Here is a 15,542-nt window from a genome sequence, read left to right as displayed (position 1 = left end):
AAAGCTGATGGTCACCATCAGGTGCCACCACCTTCCCTCCACCACAGCCAAGGTGTGCAGCTCCAGGCTGCACCACAGGGACACCCAGAGTGGCACTGTCACCGTGGCAGTGCTGGCAGCCCAGGTGGGGCTCATCAGCATCCAAGTAATGAGGAACAGAGTGTTAATGAGGCAGCTGGGGACCTGGGAGGTGACACCTGCAGCAGTGCAGGGAAGGAGGTGCCATGGAGAGGGAAGGGCCTGCAGGGATGCAGGAATGTCCTGGCTCTGCTGGTAGCTGCTGGAGCTGATCTACATCCCAGACCAGAGCTGGGGATGGGATCTACAGGCAGTGCCCAACAGGCACAAACGGAGAGGGACCCTGAGCTGTCCCCAGGACACAGCCATGACGTCCCCACAGCTCCAGCTGTGCCACTCGAGGCTGTGCAGGATTTGAGGGGCCTCACGTGGGGAGCCTGGGCACAGGAACCCCCCCAGCAACCCCAAAAGCTGCTACAGGGAGGGGACCAAGCACCACCAACCATCCAGGACAGGCAAGGGAGTCACTGATGGGCGAGGGGACACAGAGGGGTTGTCCCCTGGGGTGCTTGTGGCACCCAGGCAGCCCAAACCCAGCATCTCCCTCCCTCCTCCCCCACAGCTGCATTGCCCCTGCAGCCTGCTCTGTGCCTGTGCCAAAACCCAGAGTTATTTTTGCTCCTGATTTTTAGCAGCAGTTGAAATCCTCCTGCTGCACCCCAGGCGTGGAGATGGAGGGCAGGGAGGGAGCCTGGCCCAGGGGAGCCACTCTGGGGGACAAGGACACCCTGATCTGAAACAGCCCTGTGGCCCCAAGCCCACAGACAGCCCCAGGGCCCTGAGCTGCACCAAGGGACGCTGACACCACCAGGGCAGAGGCCCTGTGAGCTGGCACACGGCCCCAGCAGGGTGACAGGGCCAGGAACACATCCCCATGAGGGATTATTTTCCCCAGGAAAATGGTTTTGCTCTGCCACATCTTCCCAGGCTGCTGGCAGCAGGATGTTCCCCATGAGGGAGCTCAGCCAAGGGCAGCAGCTGCTCCTGCCCTGCCCAGACAGAGCACAGCCACAGCAGCTCAGGGTGGCACTCCCAGCTGTTCCCTGACACCCTGTCAGCGTGTGGGCACAGCCCAACGCTCACCCCATCCATCCCACTTCCAAGAAAAGCCCAACATCCACACAGAGCCTGTGAGATTTTGGGGGAACGCCACGGTTTGCCTGTGCCTGGGTGAAAATGCACCATGACAACACAGATGTGTGAGCTGCCTTTGGACCTGGGCCTCTGCTGAAGGGTGGCTCAACACAACAGCATCTCCTCCACACCACCATTGCCTTGCCCAGAGTGATGATGATGAAGGCTGGACCCTGCCCTGCATCCCCCAAAGCACGGGCATGCCAAGCAGCCTCCCCCACGGCTTGGGGATTTGGGATGCAGAGCCGTGGGAAGGAGGGTGCCATGGGTGGCTGGGAAGGAGGGTGCAGAGACTGGGGCTGGATGGAAATTCACCCAGCTGGCCCCAGGGCTCCAGCCCAAACCCCTGCACAGCCACCCCAGCTCCCATCCCTGCTGGATGTGGCCTCTGGCTGTGGACACCAGAGGTTTTGGGCTGGCAAACCTGGGGAGGGGGCTCAGCCCTGCCCACCGTGCCCCTTGGCGGCCCCGCTCCCTCCAGGGCACGGCAGATGCCAGCTCCATGCATGGAGCATGCTCCGGAGCATCCCACCTTCCCACGCACCCGGCCAAACCCCAGCAGCGCCGGGCTCCGAGCCCAGCACTGCGCCCCAAGCCCCAAACCCCACCCCGGGGTGCCCACGCAGCCCCAAAATAACCACGGGGACCCTGTGACCGAGCCCCTCATGCCCTGGATCAGCCCTGAGAGCAGGACCGGCTCAGGGCTCCCTCCTCCCTGCCGCCCGGCCGTGGGATGGGATGGGATGGGATGGGATGGGATGGGATGGGATGGGATGGGATGGGATGGGATGGGATGGGATGGGGGGGTTCGCACCCCCGGGATGCTGCAGGACGCCCCCGGCCCCGCCGGCTGCCAGCCCCCGGTACCGACAGCGCGTTGCCACAGCACCGGCACCGCGCCTGGAGCTCGCTGCGAGCGCCGCGGCTGAGGGAGGCAGGGAGGGACGCAGGGAGAGAGGGAGAGGTGCCCTCCCACCGCCGCGATGGCACCTGCGGCCAAGAACCATCTCCATCCTCATCCCCAAACCCCTCACGGGCAGTGCCAGCTGTGGGGAATAACCCGCTCCAACCTCAGCGACCCCCGAGCCGAGACCACCGCCACCCACCCTGCCCATGCAGCCCACAGAGCCTGGGGGACGCCGGCCAGACCCCGGCCAGGCCCCCAGGACATGCGGGATGCTCGCGGAGCGGAGCACAACCCCCAGCCAGCACCACCACCCCTGGCCCGGCTCGGCTCCGCCCGGGACAGCGCAGCGGCATCGCTGCCCAGGCGCCGCAGCGTTACACAACAGGTAGCGGGCAGGCAGCCCCCGGCCCCCCGCGCCCCCGCGGCCGCCCCGGGCACGTACTGCTGTAGAGGGTGTCGATCCAGGAGAGGCGCGGCAGGCCGCGGTGGCTCAGCGGCTCCATCCTCCCGGCGCTGCGCCGCCTCAGCCCGCTCGCATCGCACAACAAAGGCGGCGGGCGGGAGGCGGGGGCCGGGCGGGGGCTGAGGGTGGCAGAGCCGGGCACGGGCACACGGCCGCGCTCCCGCCAAGGGTGCCCGGCGAAGGAGGTGCCGCCTGGCAATGGCAGCGCGTCCCGCCTCCCGCCCCTGCCTCGCCTCGCCGGGGGGAGCCGAGCTCGGCGTCCCCCCGCACGCAGAAGCCGCGCCGACCCTCCGCAGGGGTCTGGGCACCGGCCAGGAGGAGGAGGAGGATGAGGAGGATGAAGAGGGGATGGGGGTGGCACAGCGGCGTGTGCGGCTGCACCCCCAAGGAGAGCGGGGGGGAAAAGGGGGAGCTGGCTCCATCACCCCCTCCAGCACAGCCTCACCTCCTCGCTGTGACCTGGGGATGCTGGGTCAAATTCACAGCAAAACCTCCCCTCAAATACCTGAGGCTGAAGGACACAGGCTCTTCCCAGCCCTGCTCCGCTGGTTCTGGGAACCAGGGCCTGCAGGAGCCGGGAGCAGCCCTGCCCCACACACACCTGGGGCTGGCAGAGAGGGACGCGGGCAGGCAGGGGTTAAACCGCCCTCCCCGGCCGCGTGTAGCCAAAGGAAACACGGAGTGCCAGAGTCATCAACCCCAATATGTCAGGGCGCCAGCCAAGCGTTCAAGTGCAAAGAGTGCCCTGGTTCAGGCTGTGCCCGGCAGGGCGGGCACCACCCCCGGGCACCATGGTGCCACCCTCGGGCTGCGCCCCCGGCCCGTCCTGCCCGCGGGGCTCGGGGTGGGCACGGACCGGGAGCGGCCAGATGGAGCCGGGCAGGAGGGACAATGCTCTGCCGGGCACACGGGGAAGGCAGAGCGTGAAGTGCCAGGACGCAGCGGGGAGACCTGAGGGGACCCTGCACTGCCACCGCCTGATTGTCACTGCCAGGGATGACCACGACAGGCTCGGTGCAGCATTTTGGGGGAGCACAGCAATGCCAGAGCTGTGGCTCAGCATGGCTGGAGCACAGGGAGCCACTGGCACCTGGCATCCAGGATGAGGAGGCACTGCTGCCCCAGCACAGCCCTGCCTGCCCGGGGGCTGCATCCAGCCCTGGCATGGCAAGGACAGCCAGAACCTGCTGCACCCACGGGCTGTGGGTCAGGGTGCAGCCCTACAGCTGCCATTTGCCTTCCCCTGCCCCATCCCAGCTGCTCTGGGGAGCTGAGACTCCCCTTGTCCCCAAGACATCAGCACAGGCAGTGCCCAAGGGTGGCCAGGATGTGACAGCCTTTGCTGCTGTTCATCCCCCACTCACTCCTGCTTTGGCTCAAGCTGAGCTCGTCCTCACTTTGCCCCTTAATGGATGGAGAGCTTCCTGCACACTCCACAGCAAACCCCACACCCAGCCCTGCACCCCCAGAGCCCGAGGCTCAGCCAGGAAGGTGGTGGTGGTTCAGCTGAGAGCATCAACCTTGCTCATGGCAGGAAACCACACAGTCCGCTGGTGCCCTGGGGAGCCCTGCAGCAGCACCAGATGCAGCTGCTCATCCTCAGCACGACGGCTGCAGAGCCGTGGGGGCAGCTGCTTTTCCATGCACACAGGCAGGGAGGGGCTTTTCCACATCTTTCCCTCAGCCAGACACATTTCCTGGCCACTCCTGCCCACCTCTCCACGCCCCCTTTGCACATCTGCTCCTTTATCCAACACAGGCCATGAGTGAGCACTTGGATGAGCTGCCAGAGCTCCTGGAGCCCTCCCCAGGCTGGCCACCCCCAGCCTGGCACCACCCAGCAGGTCCTGGCAGTGCCACGGCCAGGAGGACCAGGCAGGCAATTCCCCACAGCTGGGTGAGTGTCCTGGGAAGTGTCTTTGGAGAAAGCCAAGCATGCTGTCTTCATAACAAATAGGAAGGCTCAAATACATCAACAATCCAATCAGAAAGAGGCAGATAATACATTCACTTTGGGAGACAGAAAAAAAAGAAATAATTATGACCCAGGCAGGTGGCCTTGCACAGCCCACAACAAACTCCTTGGCTGTATTTTATAATTTCATATTCTTTTCACCTTTGCAAAAACAACAACAACAACAAAACCTCAAAACCTGCATAGCAGCCGAACCTCCCTGCTCTCCCTGTGGCTTGGGGGGAGCACCCACCCCAGCCTGGCACCCACCAGCCCTGGGTGACAGAGTTTAGTCCTGGGTTCTGGGTGAGGAGATGCTGCCATCCCTGTTCTCAGCCCCCAGCCCTGGGTGACAGAGCCCATCCTGGGTTCTGGGTGAGGAGATGCTGCCATCCCTGTTCTCAGCCCCCAGCCCTGGGTGACAGAGCCCATCCTGGGTTCTGGGTGAGGAGATGCTGCCATCCCTGTTCTCAGCCCCCGCCACCGCCCCCAGCTCCAGCTGGGAGCATCCCTGCGGCAAGAGCCGGGAGAAGCAGAGCTCCAGCATCCCTCCCCAGCAGCAGCCAGCCCTGCACAGCCTGCCTGGTGTCTGGCTGTCTGCCTGGCATCTGCCCAGCCCCTGCCCGCCTGCCCACGCCGTGCTATTCCTGGGCTCTTGTGCAAGAGCCCTCCAGTCACAGCCACGGGAGCTGCAGGAGCCCCAGGGCTGGCCCAGAGCTGGGCAAGGGCTGGTGCTGGGCACCAGGGCTGGTGGTGGCAACCAGAGAGCAGCTCCAGAGCCACCTGGAGCCACCCACCCACACACACAGACACACTCTCTGTGGTTTTGTCCTCGCCTGAGCAGTCAAAATTAAACACTGAGACTCTGCCTGGCCTGCCCCGGCCAGAGGAGGAACTCCCAGCCCCTTCAGAGCCAAACAAACACTTTCTAACAATGGGGAAATACAACAAAGTAAAAATTTACAAACAGCTCCAGCACTGGGGGTGTTTTCCCACAGGAAGAGCGGAATGGGAGACTGAGGTTGGGGAGCTAAAGTGGCTAAAGAAGGACTGGAAGAGCAGCCAGAGTGCTTTGGTTTGGGAGAGGGAGAACCTCTGTGAGCTGGAGCCATGGCAGGAGCACAGGCAGACTCCAGGAGATGCCAGAGCACAGCCTGGCTCCCCCAGCTCCCCCAGTGCTGCTCTGCTGGGCTCCCAGCAGGTCCAGGCTCACCCTGCAGCTCTCCCCTTGCCAGAGGCTACAGAGAGGAATAAATGGAAATGTTTCCAGCCTCCCTGCCAAGGAGCACAGCGGGCCCTCAGTCCAGCACTGAGCTTCTCTTCCAGCATCACTTCCCAGTGGAATTGAAACCCTGAGGTCTGCGCTCACTGGGGCACAGCTGAGAGGTGCCTGGGGAGCAGGAAGGTTACTCAGAGCATCCTGCCCTCAGGGCAGTGCCAGGCAGGGTGCCAGGGCCAAGCAAGCATGGGGAGGAGGGCAGAAACCCCAGCCTCCCAAAAACCTTTTAGTTCAGGTGGAGGCCTGGGCTGGCTATTGCATGAGAGGGAGGCAGCTGTGGCTGTGTCTGCCAAAATCCCCAGCTGCTCCTCTGCCCCCAGCCCTGGTGCTGAGCTGGCTGGGCCAGGTTTGCTCCCCGGCACAGGAGCTGTGGAGGAAGAGGAGGAGGAGGAGGTGCTGGTTCACAGCCACGGAACAAAAATCACCCGTGGAACAAAAGCTGTCCATGGCAGAAAGCCCCATCCCAGCACAAAGGTCTCCCTATCTGCCAGATCTCCAAACAATCCCTGAACTTTACAGCTGGGATTTATCTGGGGGCAGATCTGCAGGAGAATCCTCTGGGATTCTGCTTGGGCTGGCCAGGGAGTCAGCTACAGCCAAGGGAGACAAGAGGGGCTGCTGCTCCTGATCCACACACAGCATTTATCCTGATCCACACACAGCATTTATCCTGATCCACACACAGCATTTATCCTGATCCACACACAGCAGCTATCCTGCTCCTGATCCACACACAGCAGCTATCCTGCTCCTGATCCACACACAGCAGCTATCCTGCTCAGCAAACACTGACCAAGCCATTTGGGGTGGGACAGCCAAGCCTGCTCCAAGGTGTCCCTTGGGGATGGGCTGAGTTCTCCATGTTCCCTCGGGCTGGCTCCCAGCCACTGCTCCAGGTGACCTCAGTGGGAGGAAAATCCAGCAATGCCACCAACCAAGGGGGCTCAGGTGCCACTTTCTGGGCTGGATGGACACTCAGTGAGCTGCCCTGCCCAGCACAGGCTCCTTCCTCTAACCCAGGGGAATATGAATTCCCTGCTAGCACAGAGCAAAGCTTCTCCCTGTGATCAGTGCCACAGCAGAAGACAGAGCAGAGCATCCTCTGGGATCCCAGCTGTGGGCAGGAGGGGAGGAGGAACCCGAGGAACAAAGAGCCTCCACGCACAGAAGTGTCTTCCCAGGGAAACAGAAAGAAAACAAACCCCAACCAGATTTCAATGGCCTTACAATGCAAATGTATGCAGGCCCCGCAGGGCACTGCTGGCTCTATCCAGCCACCTAATGAGGATTTCTTGCCTGCCCTGCTGCTGCCATTGCTTCTTCCTGGGGCTGCTGATCATCCACAGCCAGCCCCTGTGAGCCTGGGGCCATCTCTGTGCTGCCCATGGTGGGCACAGCCCGTGGCACTGCTGGCACTGAAGGGCAAACCCCATCCCCAGCCCCACTGCCCAGCCCTGAGTGCTGCCAAGCTGGGGGAGCTCAGGGCTCTGCCCCAAATTCTGGGGGCCAAAACCCATTCAGTGGGGCTGTGCCCAGCTGGCAGAACACAGGGATGCTGCATCCAGACCCAGCTACTCCAGGGGGATGTTGGCATCTCTGTGTTAATGATTGAACCACTGCCATGCTAGGGGAGTACCAATGAGACAGACAGGGATCCCAGCCCTCTGTGCACCCATCCTGCTCCTCTGCAGGGCCTGGCACCTGAAGGGCTGCTCCCCCAGCCAGGAGATGCAGCTGCTGCCACGGTGGCACCCACGGGCAGAGCTGATCACAGATCTCCCCTTTGCTCTTGCAGCTCCTTTACAAACCCCTCACTATTTGCCCAAGCAGCACTTGCTGCTCTCACCTACAGCTTTAAACTTCAACTCTTCTACTCAAAGGCTTTTCAGCCTCATAAACTTTACATTTATTTATGATCTAAACAAGACAGCATGTTCCAGAGTTAACCCTGCAGTCCCCATCTCTGGCAGCATCACTCTCAGCCTGCCAGCACTCAGGGGCTGCTGTCACAATGCCACCAGGGGGTTTGTGGGCAGAAATCACCTCCCCAAATGCTGCCGGGCCCCAGAGCAGATGGAGACAGTTCAAAGGTCCCCAGCAGGCACAGACACACACACAGAGACACACACACAGAGACACACACACAGAGACACACACACAGAGACACACAGAGACACGCACACAGAGACACACAGACAGACACACACACTCTCTGTGGCTTTGTCCTGGCCTGAACAGCTAAAATTAAACACTGAGACTCTGCCTGCTCTGCCCTGGCCAGAAGAAGAACTTCCAGCCTCTTCAGAGCCAAACAAGCACTTTCTAACAATGGGGAAATACAACAAAGTAAAAATTTAGAAACTAAATACAAAGACACAGAGGTGGTAGATGGGCTCTTGGGGAGACACAGCTGCCCCCACTGCACCTCCCTGATTTGGCACCAAGATCCCACCCAGGTGCTGAAGGAGGGGAGGTGGATGCACAGGCCATGCAATATTTCACCCTCCTTGGGCTGTGGAATCACCATTCCTTCCCCTCCTGCCCCAGGCAGAATGAGATGCACCAGGACAAACCCTGGACTTTGCTCACTATTTTCCATTCTGCTTCTGCAGAATATTCCAAGAAAGGGATCAGGAACAAGCAGGGTCTAAGCAGGACAGAGCTGCCCCATCACCTCCACAGCTGCAGGGAGTTTTTCTGGGACAGACAGAGGTGCCACTTTTGCAGCAGCAGCAGAAGCAGGGATGGAGTGACAAGAACAAGCCTTGACTTTACTCAAGTCGTGCCAGGAGCCCCCAGCATGACATCCATGCCAATCCAGCCCCCATCTGGGCATTCCAATGCCACAGGAACTCCAGATGCCCCTTTCCCCCTTCTGTGCTCACCACCCTCCAAGGCAGGACCTGCTGCTCCTGGCAGCTCCCTTGCCCTTCCCAAGGTACCAGTGAAGGCAGTGCAGCAGAGTGGGGAGAAGAGCCCACGTGACTCCAGAATCTTTCCTTGAGAGAAACTGTAATTCCAGCTAAACAGAGGGCTGGGGATTCACTTACAGCACATCTCACAGCCCCAGCATCCTGCTGCAACCAGATCCACCAGCTCACGCCATCACGGGCTATTCCAGCTATGCCAACGTTCCCCACCCTACAGCTCATATTTGTGGGGTGTAGAGCATTGCACAGGGCAGCTCAGGGGCTCCCAAACCCCACAGCCTTCCAGAGGAGCTTCAGCTCCATGGCAAAGCCAGCCTCTTTCTCTGCTTCCCAAGGACAAAGTGAGGAAACCCAGCACCAAGTCACTTCCACCTCTGCGCTACCTGGCTGCGGGCACAAAGCATCTCCAGTGAGCATCACCTCATCCTCCTCTGGGCCACCAGCACCTCCTCCTGCTCAGCTCACCCTCTCCAGGCTGCCACCACCCCACAGCCCTCCATCCCTCCGTGGCAAACAGGAGATGGGAGCAGCAGCCAGCCCGAGCCCGCACTGCACACTCAGCTGTGTGCTCAGCCACAGGGACAGGTGACGGCCAAGACGAGGGGAATTTCAGCCCTTTCCACGCCTCATTCTGAGCCATCTGCTCACTGAGGCTCAGATTTTGCTGGTCCCAGGAGAGCTGGCACAGGTGCTATCTCAGATGCCAGGATGGTGTATCTGGCTGCCGCACGCGCCGCTCTGGTGCGACAGCCCCAGACGGGCATCTTGCAGATTTCCTCCCTTCAAATCAGATTAATCACAAGCTACTTAAAGGAAAGCACTGTGTTTCCCTGGTAATTCCCATAAAGATGATATTCAACACTCCTTCACTGGCTGTCCAGAGGGTGCTTCCCAAGGTTGATGCAGCTGGGGATTGACTGTGTTCAGCCACAGCCACAGCAGCGCTGAGCTCCAAAATTCACATTAAATACTGAGGGACCCAGGCAGAGCAGCACTAACCGGGTTACACACCACCTGAGTGCTGGCAGGAAAAGCAAACAGCACCACAATCATGAATTTTCAATTGCATCTGAAACATAGAGAAGTGAGAAGAAAACAACAGGAGCACCGGGTTAACCAGCTGTCCATGAAAGGGGGATCCAGGCAATGACTGCACACCTCTACTGCACTCTCAAACTCTGCTCTTAAATGTCAGCCCAGGCAGAGCACACAGGGGCCCTTAGAATGCCCAACAAAGAAAATGCTGATGCCTGGGAAAGGCTCAGGACAGGCTCAGGACAGGCTGGGGAGGGCAGAGCCCAGCCCTGTCACGGGGCAGGGGGATGCTTCCTCCTCTGATGAGTGCTGGAGCTGCTGACCCTGAGGAAGATCCATTTAGGGGAGGAGGAAGAGGAGGAGGAGGAAGAGGCCTCATTCAACCACAGCTGATGCAACTTAGGACTTCAAACTCTTGCCAAAAGACTGCAAAGGGCTGGACCCCTCCAAGCTGTGAAGTCAGGACCCTCAGGGGCTTGTGCTGTGCTTCAGGGAAGCCCCTTTAACCTGAGAGCAGCCTTGCACCATCCTGGCTTTGGAAACATCCAGGAGCATAACCCAGACATAACAAAACACAGGTCTGAGTGTAAATCACAAGGATTTGTGCTTGGCCGCTCTGATGCACTCAAGCCACTTCAGCCACAGAGCAGCTCCCCAAGAATCACAGCCTGTGCCTGCTGCTGGGAGCTGGAGAGGGGCTTGGAGCAGCCCTTTGGAGGCAGCATTCCCAAGGTCCTTGTTCCTGGGCACAGGCTCCCACAGCACACTGGAGAGCAGGACAAACACACGTGCACAGCACGGTGACAACACCGAGAGCAGCCACATACTTTGGACATTTCACCTCCAGGCAGCTCAGGAAGGTGAAGTGGAAACTTCCTCCAGCACTGCAGACTAATGAAATAAATAGAAATGAACTAAATATTAAGCATAATTTGACATCAGAGCACTTGCTCTCCAGGCAATCTCGAACCAGCACGATACGGCCTCAGGGGGAAACCACCACCCCACACAATCGAGCGAGAACAAAATTAACTCAAGTCAGCTGTGGAATTAACAGCATTAAAAGTGACATTCCCTAGCTGCCAGGACTGTGTTTGAACCGGGTTTAATGCTGATGCAATAACAACTTCCAGGCCGCGGGAAGTAGGACAGTGTGACGGCTGACAGTGCCTCCAGTGCCACCACACAGCCAGGCACTTGTGAAACAGCACTGTCCTCAATCCACCTGGAAAAACACCCCGGGACATGTCACCACCCCGGCAAGGCTCTGCTTTGGAGCCTCCAGGATTTTCCCGCGGGAGGTCACAGGGTGTCACCTGAGCAGAGGTGTTCCCTGAGCCAGGAAATGACTCCTGAGCAATGTGCCAGCCCCAGCGGTGGCTCGTGGGACACTGGGCCACCACACCGAGAGCTGCAGGGGACCGGCCAGAGCCACCCTCCCTCCTGGCACACCCAAGGACGGGGCCTTGGCGTGGGATGACAGGGAGGAGCAGGGGCTTGGGGTGACCTTAGTGGCTGGTCAGGGGGTGCACAAGGCTGGCATTATCTGTTCCATGGGGATGGCAGAAGGACTTTGGGCATCCTCTAGCATGGGGTGCTCCTGGGACACGCTGGGGCTCCCGTGCCGAGTCACAGCTCGGGCCGCACCAGCCGGGTGGCACGGATGGCACAGGGGCTTGGGATTGCCTTTAGCCTGGCTCGGGAGGAGCGCAGGAGCGGGGATGCCCTCGGCCGCGCACATTCGCCCTTGAGCGTGCGGCGGGGCCGGCTGGGGACACGCTGGGGACACGCTGGGGACACGCTGGGCTGGGGACGGCTCCCCCTCACCCACCTGCCGAGGAAGCGTCCTCCGCGTCCGAGCTGCCGGCGCTGCCGCCCTCCGGGGAGCTGCCCGCGGGCCGGGGGGCGGCGGGGGGCGGCGGGGCCCGGGCCAGCGCCGCCTCCAGGTAGCCCACCTTGAAGCGCTCCTCGGCCAGCGCCCGCTGCAGGCGGCGCAGGTGGCGGCGGCAGCGCTCCAGCTCCCGCTCCATGGCCCGCACCGAGCCCAGCTCCATGCGGGGCGCCGGCTCCCCCGGGAACTGCGCCTGCCAGTGCCGAGCGAAGTCCGCCCGGGCCGCCTCGCCCGCCGCCATCCCCCGCCCCGAGCCGGGCTTCCCCCACCCACCCCCGGCACCGCCGCCTTCCGCCCCCCGGAGCCGCCGCCGCCGCGGGGACTGACGTCGGTGCCCGCCCCCGGCCCGCCCCGCCTCGGCTCGGCTCGGCTCGGCCCCGCCGGGGCGGGGGCAGCGCTGCCGCCGCCCCCCGGCTCGGGCCCGGCTGCGGGAGCGGGCAGGGAGGGGATGGGGACGGGATGGGGACACCACGGGGACACCAGCGGGGCGCGGGTGCTGCGCTCCTGCAGCTCACACACTCCCGGTGCCCTCTCCGGGTCTCCCCGAGGAGCTGCGGGCACGGGGATGTAGGTAAGGGAATGCCCGGTGCCTGCAGCTCAGGGCAGTAACGAGGTGATAATTAATGCCAGAATCCATCCCACGTGCTCCAGGACATCCCCGAGCTAGGAATGACCGAGCCTTAAAGGTTCCTGTGACATGGAGTGGCTCCTGTGTCTTCCACAGCTGCCATGTGCCCTGGCCTTCACTGCAGAGCTCTGTGTGTCCCATCCTCATCCTCTGGCCGGGGAAACTCAGCCAGGCCTGCTGGTGTCAGGATGGATGAGCCATTCCTGGCACATGGAGCAGCAGGCACAGGCTCCTGTGATGGGCAAGGAAGGCCTCCAACTCCCTGAAAGGAGTGAGAAACCTGGTGGGGGTTTGTCTCTGCTCCCAAGGAACAAGGGACAGGACAAGAGGAAATGGCCTCAAGGTTAAATTGGATATTAGGAAAAGTGGATGGTCAGACTTTGGAACAGGCTGCTCGGGAAAGTGATGGAAATGTTCAAAAAACATGGATGTGGCATTTAGTGATTTAATGGTAACAAGGCAGTGCTGGGTTAACATTTGGGTTTGATTAAAGGGCTTTTCCACTTGGAGCGACTTTGGGATTCTGTGAAGCCTTTTGCCACATGTGTTTCAGCCCGTGCCCGTGGCTCACTCCTGCCCCACAGGATGTGGCTTTCTGCCCTGTGCCAGGGCTGTTCCCTGGTGCTGGCGCAGGGATCTCACCCACAGGCGCCTCCAGGCCCTGCAGCGTGGCTGCCTGGCCGTGGATGAGTCACCAGCCCGTGTCCCATGTGCCACCTGGCCGTGCCCCAGCAGGAACAGAGCACCCTATTTATCTACCCGCGGGCAGTGTCGCAAGAGCCGCCTCCTCCTTCCCCTGTCACCAGGAATGGGCACCTCCCCGCCTGCCCCGCCTCTCATCCTTCCCCTGCCTTGCTCTGGCACATCCATTCCTGCTGGTGCAGCCTTCCCAAGGAGGATGGAGGGTGCTGGGACAGTGCCAGGAGCTGGGCAGCCCCCCAGCCCATCAGGGTGTGACCTCCAGTGCTCCCAGGTGGCTCCAGCAGCTCCCACATGGAAGCATCAGCAGTTTGGGGGTGCTGGGTGGATGTGGCAGCCAGCCCAGGGCTCCTTGCAGGAGCTCAGCAGCAATGTCAGGGATGCACACCCAAAATACACTTCTGAGCTGGGACAACGGGCAGGTGCCCAGCACTCAGCAGTGCTCCAGAGTGACACAGGCTGGGAGCTGGGGAGTCCCCGAGGGCCAAACCCCTTCCTGGAGGCTGGGGAGGGCCATGAAAGGCCTGATCTATGTGTGGCGACAGATAATTACTGCTCTTTCCTCATCTGTCAGGCAGGCGGGCCCGGCAGAGCCTCACAACACGTTTCTGCTCCCCATCTCAGCCCATAAATCTCTGCAGCACACGGTGATAAATCAGCAGGGGCCGGGGGAGCAGGGCTGGGGGGCGTTCCTGTTGACCTCCCAGCCTGGAATGGGCACCTGGGTCGGAAGCGCCCAGGACGAGGTGGGGATGGCCCAGGGATGTGCTAATTACAGGTGGCATCAGACACTCTGTGATTTATGGTCTGGCCTTGCTCCCTTCTGAGAGCTGGGACTGCATCCCTGCAGCCAGGGCTGCCCAGAGAGCCATAAAGCCTGGCAGTGCTTCCCAAGGAGCTCCCAGGGGCTGTGGGTGGGATGGGGACAGCTTTGGGACTGGTTTTGTGCCAGCTCAGCCAGCTCTGTGTCTGCTTGGACTGCCCCTCCTGACCTCAAACAAACCAGCAACACCAGCAAAAACACCCCCATGGCAGGGATCTGTCCTGCTCAGCTGGGTTTTAGACAGGCATGTCTCTAGGTGGCTCTGACATCCATGTCCTGCTGGCACTCAAGCGTTCCAAACACCCCCTGGCTGCTGAGCTGAGCTCACTGGGTAAATCAGTGGTTGGGGAGCCCCCATTCCTGGGAGGTGAGATGGCTACTGGGGAGAACAAGGGACTCACAGTGAGCACAGGTGAGTGCTCAAAGATATTTGCAAGCTTCACCTGCCTTTGAAGTCCTGCTGCCTCATCCTCCCCATCCCCGAGGCCCTGGCTCCTGATTTATTTGGCTCCTGGAGCAGAGGCGCCTAAATCAGCTCCAGCTTCAAAGAGCCAGGAGAGGAGAGGGGCAATAGACAAATAACCCCCCACTAAGTGTGGCTATTGATCAAACATGAGCCGGGATGATCAGATAGGAAGGGATGGATCAAGAAGGGAGGGCCACGTTCTCCCAGGGCTCTGCTTTTGCACCAGACTCCCCAACAATTTGTCAGAACCGCTCCCGGGCCATTTTTCAAAGCATCACCCCTGGCACAGGAAGGCATTTAGCAACTGCTGGCTAATGGGATGATGTGCAAACACACGTGGCTGTCCCCCACCGCTCAGGGGTTGGGGACCCGGCCCTGCCCATGGCCTCCGGACCTGCTGCATCTGGCCAGCCCCTCATCCCACCAGCTCGGGGTGCAGGAAACAAGGAGCTGCTTTCAGCACCGCCATCCCCAAGTTAAGCACCGGGCAGGGCCGGGACCGCCGGCCCAGACAGCTCTGCCCCCAGGCTGCGGGAAGGGACAGGGAGGCTCGGGAGGAGGCAGCACTTCAGCTCTTTTATCACTGCCCTGATCCCCCTGCCACATCCCTGCTTCCTGCTCCGCGGGGCAGAGGCGTTCCAGGCCCTGCACATTCCTGCGGGGCTCTGCTCCTGCTCAGGACCCACCTCAGAGCTCTGCTCCTGCTCAGGACCCACCTCAGACCTTCTCTAATCCTGCTCAGGACCCACCTCAGACCTTCTCTAATCCTGCCCAGGACCCACCTCAGAGCTCTGCTCCTGCCCAGGACCCACCTCAGAGCTCTATTCCTGCCCAGGACCCACCTCAGAGCTCCTGCTCCTGCCCAGGACCCACCTCACACCTCCTGCTCCTGCCCAGGACCCACTTCAGACCCCTCTGCTCAGGACCCACCTCCCCCTGTCCCCACGGATGCTCCCAGCTCACCAGCACTGTGTCTTCTGTACCAAGCACAAGACTTGCTGCTTTCCTTATCAATGGCACCATTTCGTGCTTCAGTTCCCCTCATCTGAGAAACACCAGAGGTGCTCAGACCCGTGAGCAGGGGGAAGGGAGAGCCAGGCTGGTGATGCCCCTCAGGGCTCTCTCTGCCTCACAGCACCATGAGAGCCCTGGCATGGCCTGTCCCAGGGTGAGCCACCTCTGGCCAGCAGAGGAGAGGGCAGAGCAGCACGGGGGAGCTCCTGCAGTGCCCAAATTCTCAGCAGACACTAAAGCA

The 15,542-nt window shown here is 61.1% G+C and overlaps 1 protein-coding gene across 1 annotated transcript in view; it reads right to left on the bottom strand.

Annotated features, from left to right (window-relative positions):
• The window catches only part of ABR (ABR activator of RhoGEF and GTPase), a 29,044-nt gene extending 26,364 nt beyond the window's left edge, over window positions 1–2,680 (bottom strand). The window contains exon 1 of the mRNA XM_058817968.1: window positions 2,562–2,680. Within this exon, the coding sequence (XP_058673951.1) occupies window positions 2,562–2,622 (61 nt within the window). The 5' untranslated portion in view covers window positions 2,623–2,680. The remainder of the gene's footprint in view (window positions 1–2,561) is intronic.
• Window positions 2,681–15,542: the final 12,862 nt, after the last annotated feature.

Source organism: Ammospiza caudacuta, chromosome 20, assembly GCF_027887145.1.
Source record: "Ammospiza caudacuta isolate bAmmCau1 chromosome 20, bAmmCau1.pri, whole genome shotgun sequence".
NCBI lineage: Eukaryota > Metazoa > Chordata > Aves > Passeriformes > Passerellidae > Ammospiza > Ammospiza caudacuta.
Note: the sequence above shows the minus strand (reverse complement) of the source record. Positions and strands in the feature narration are given on the sequence as shown.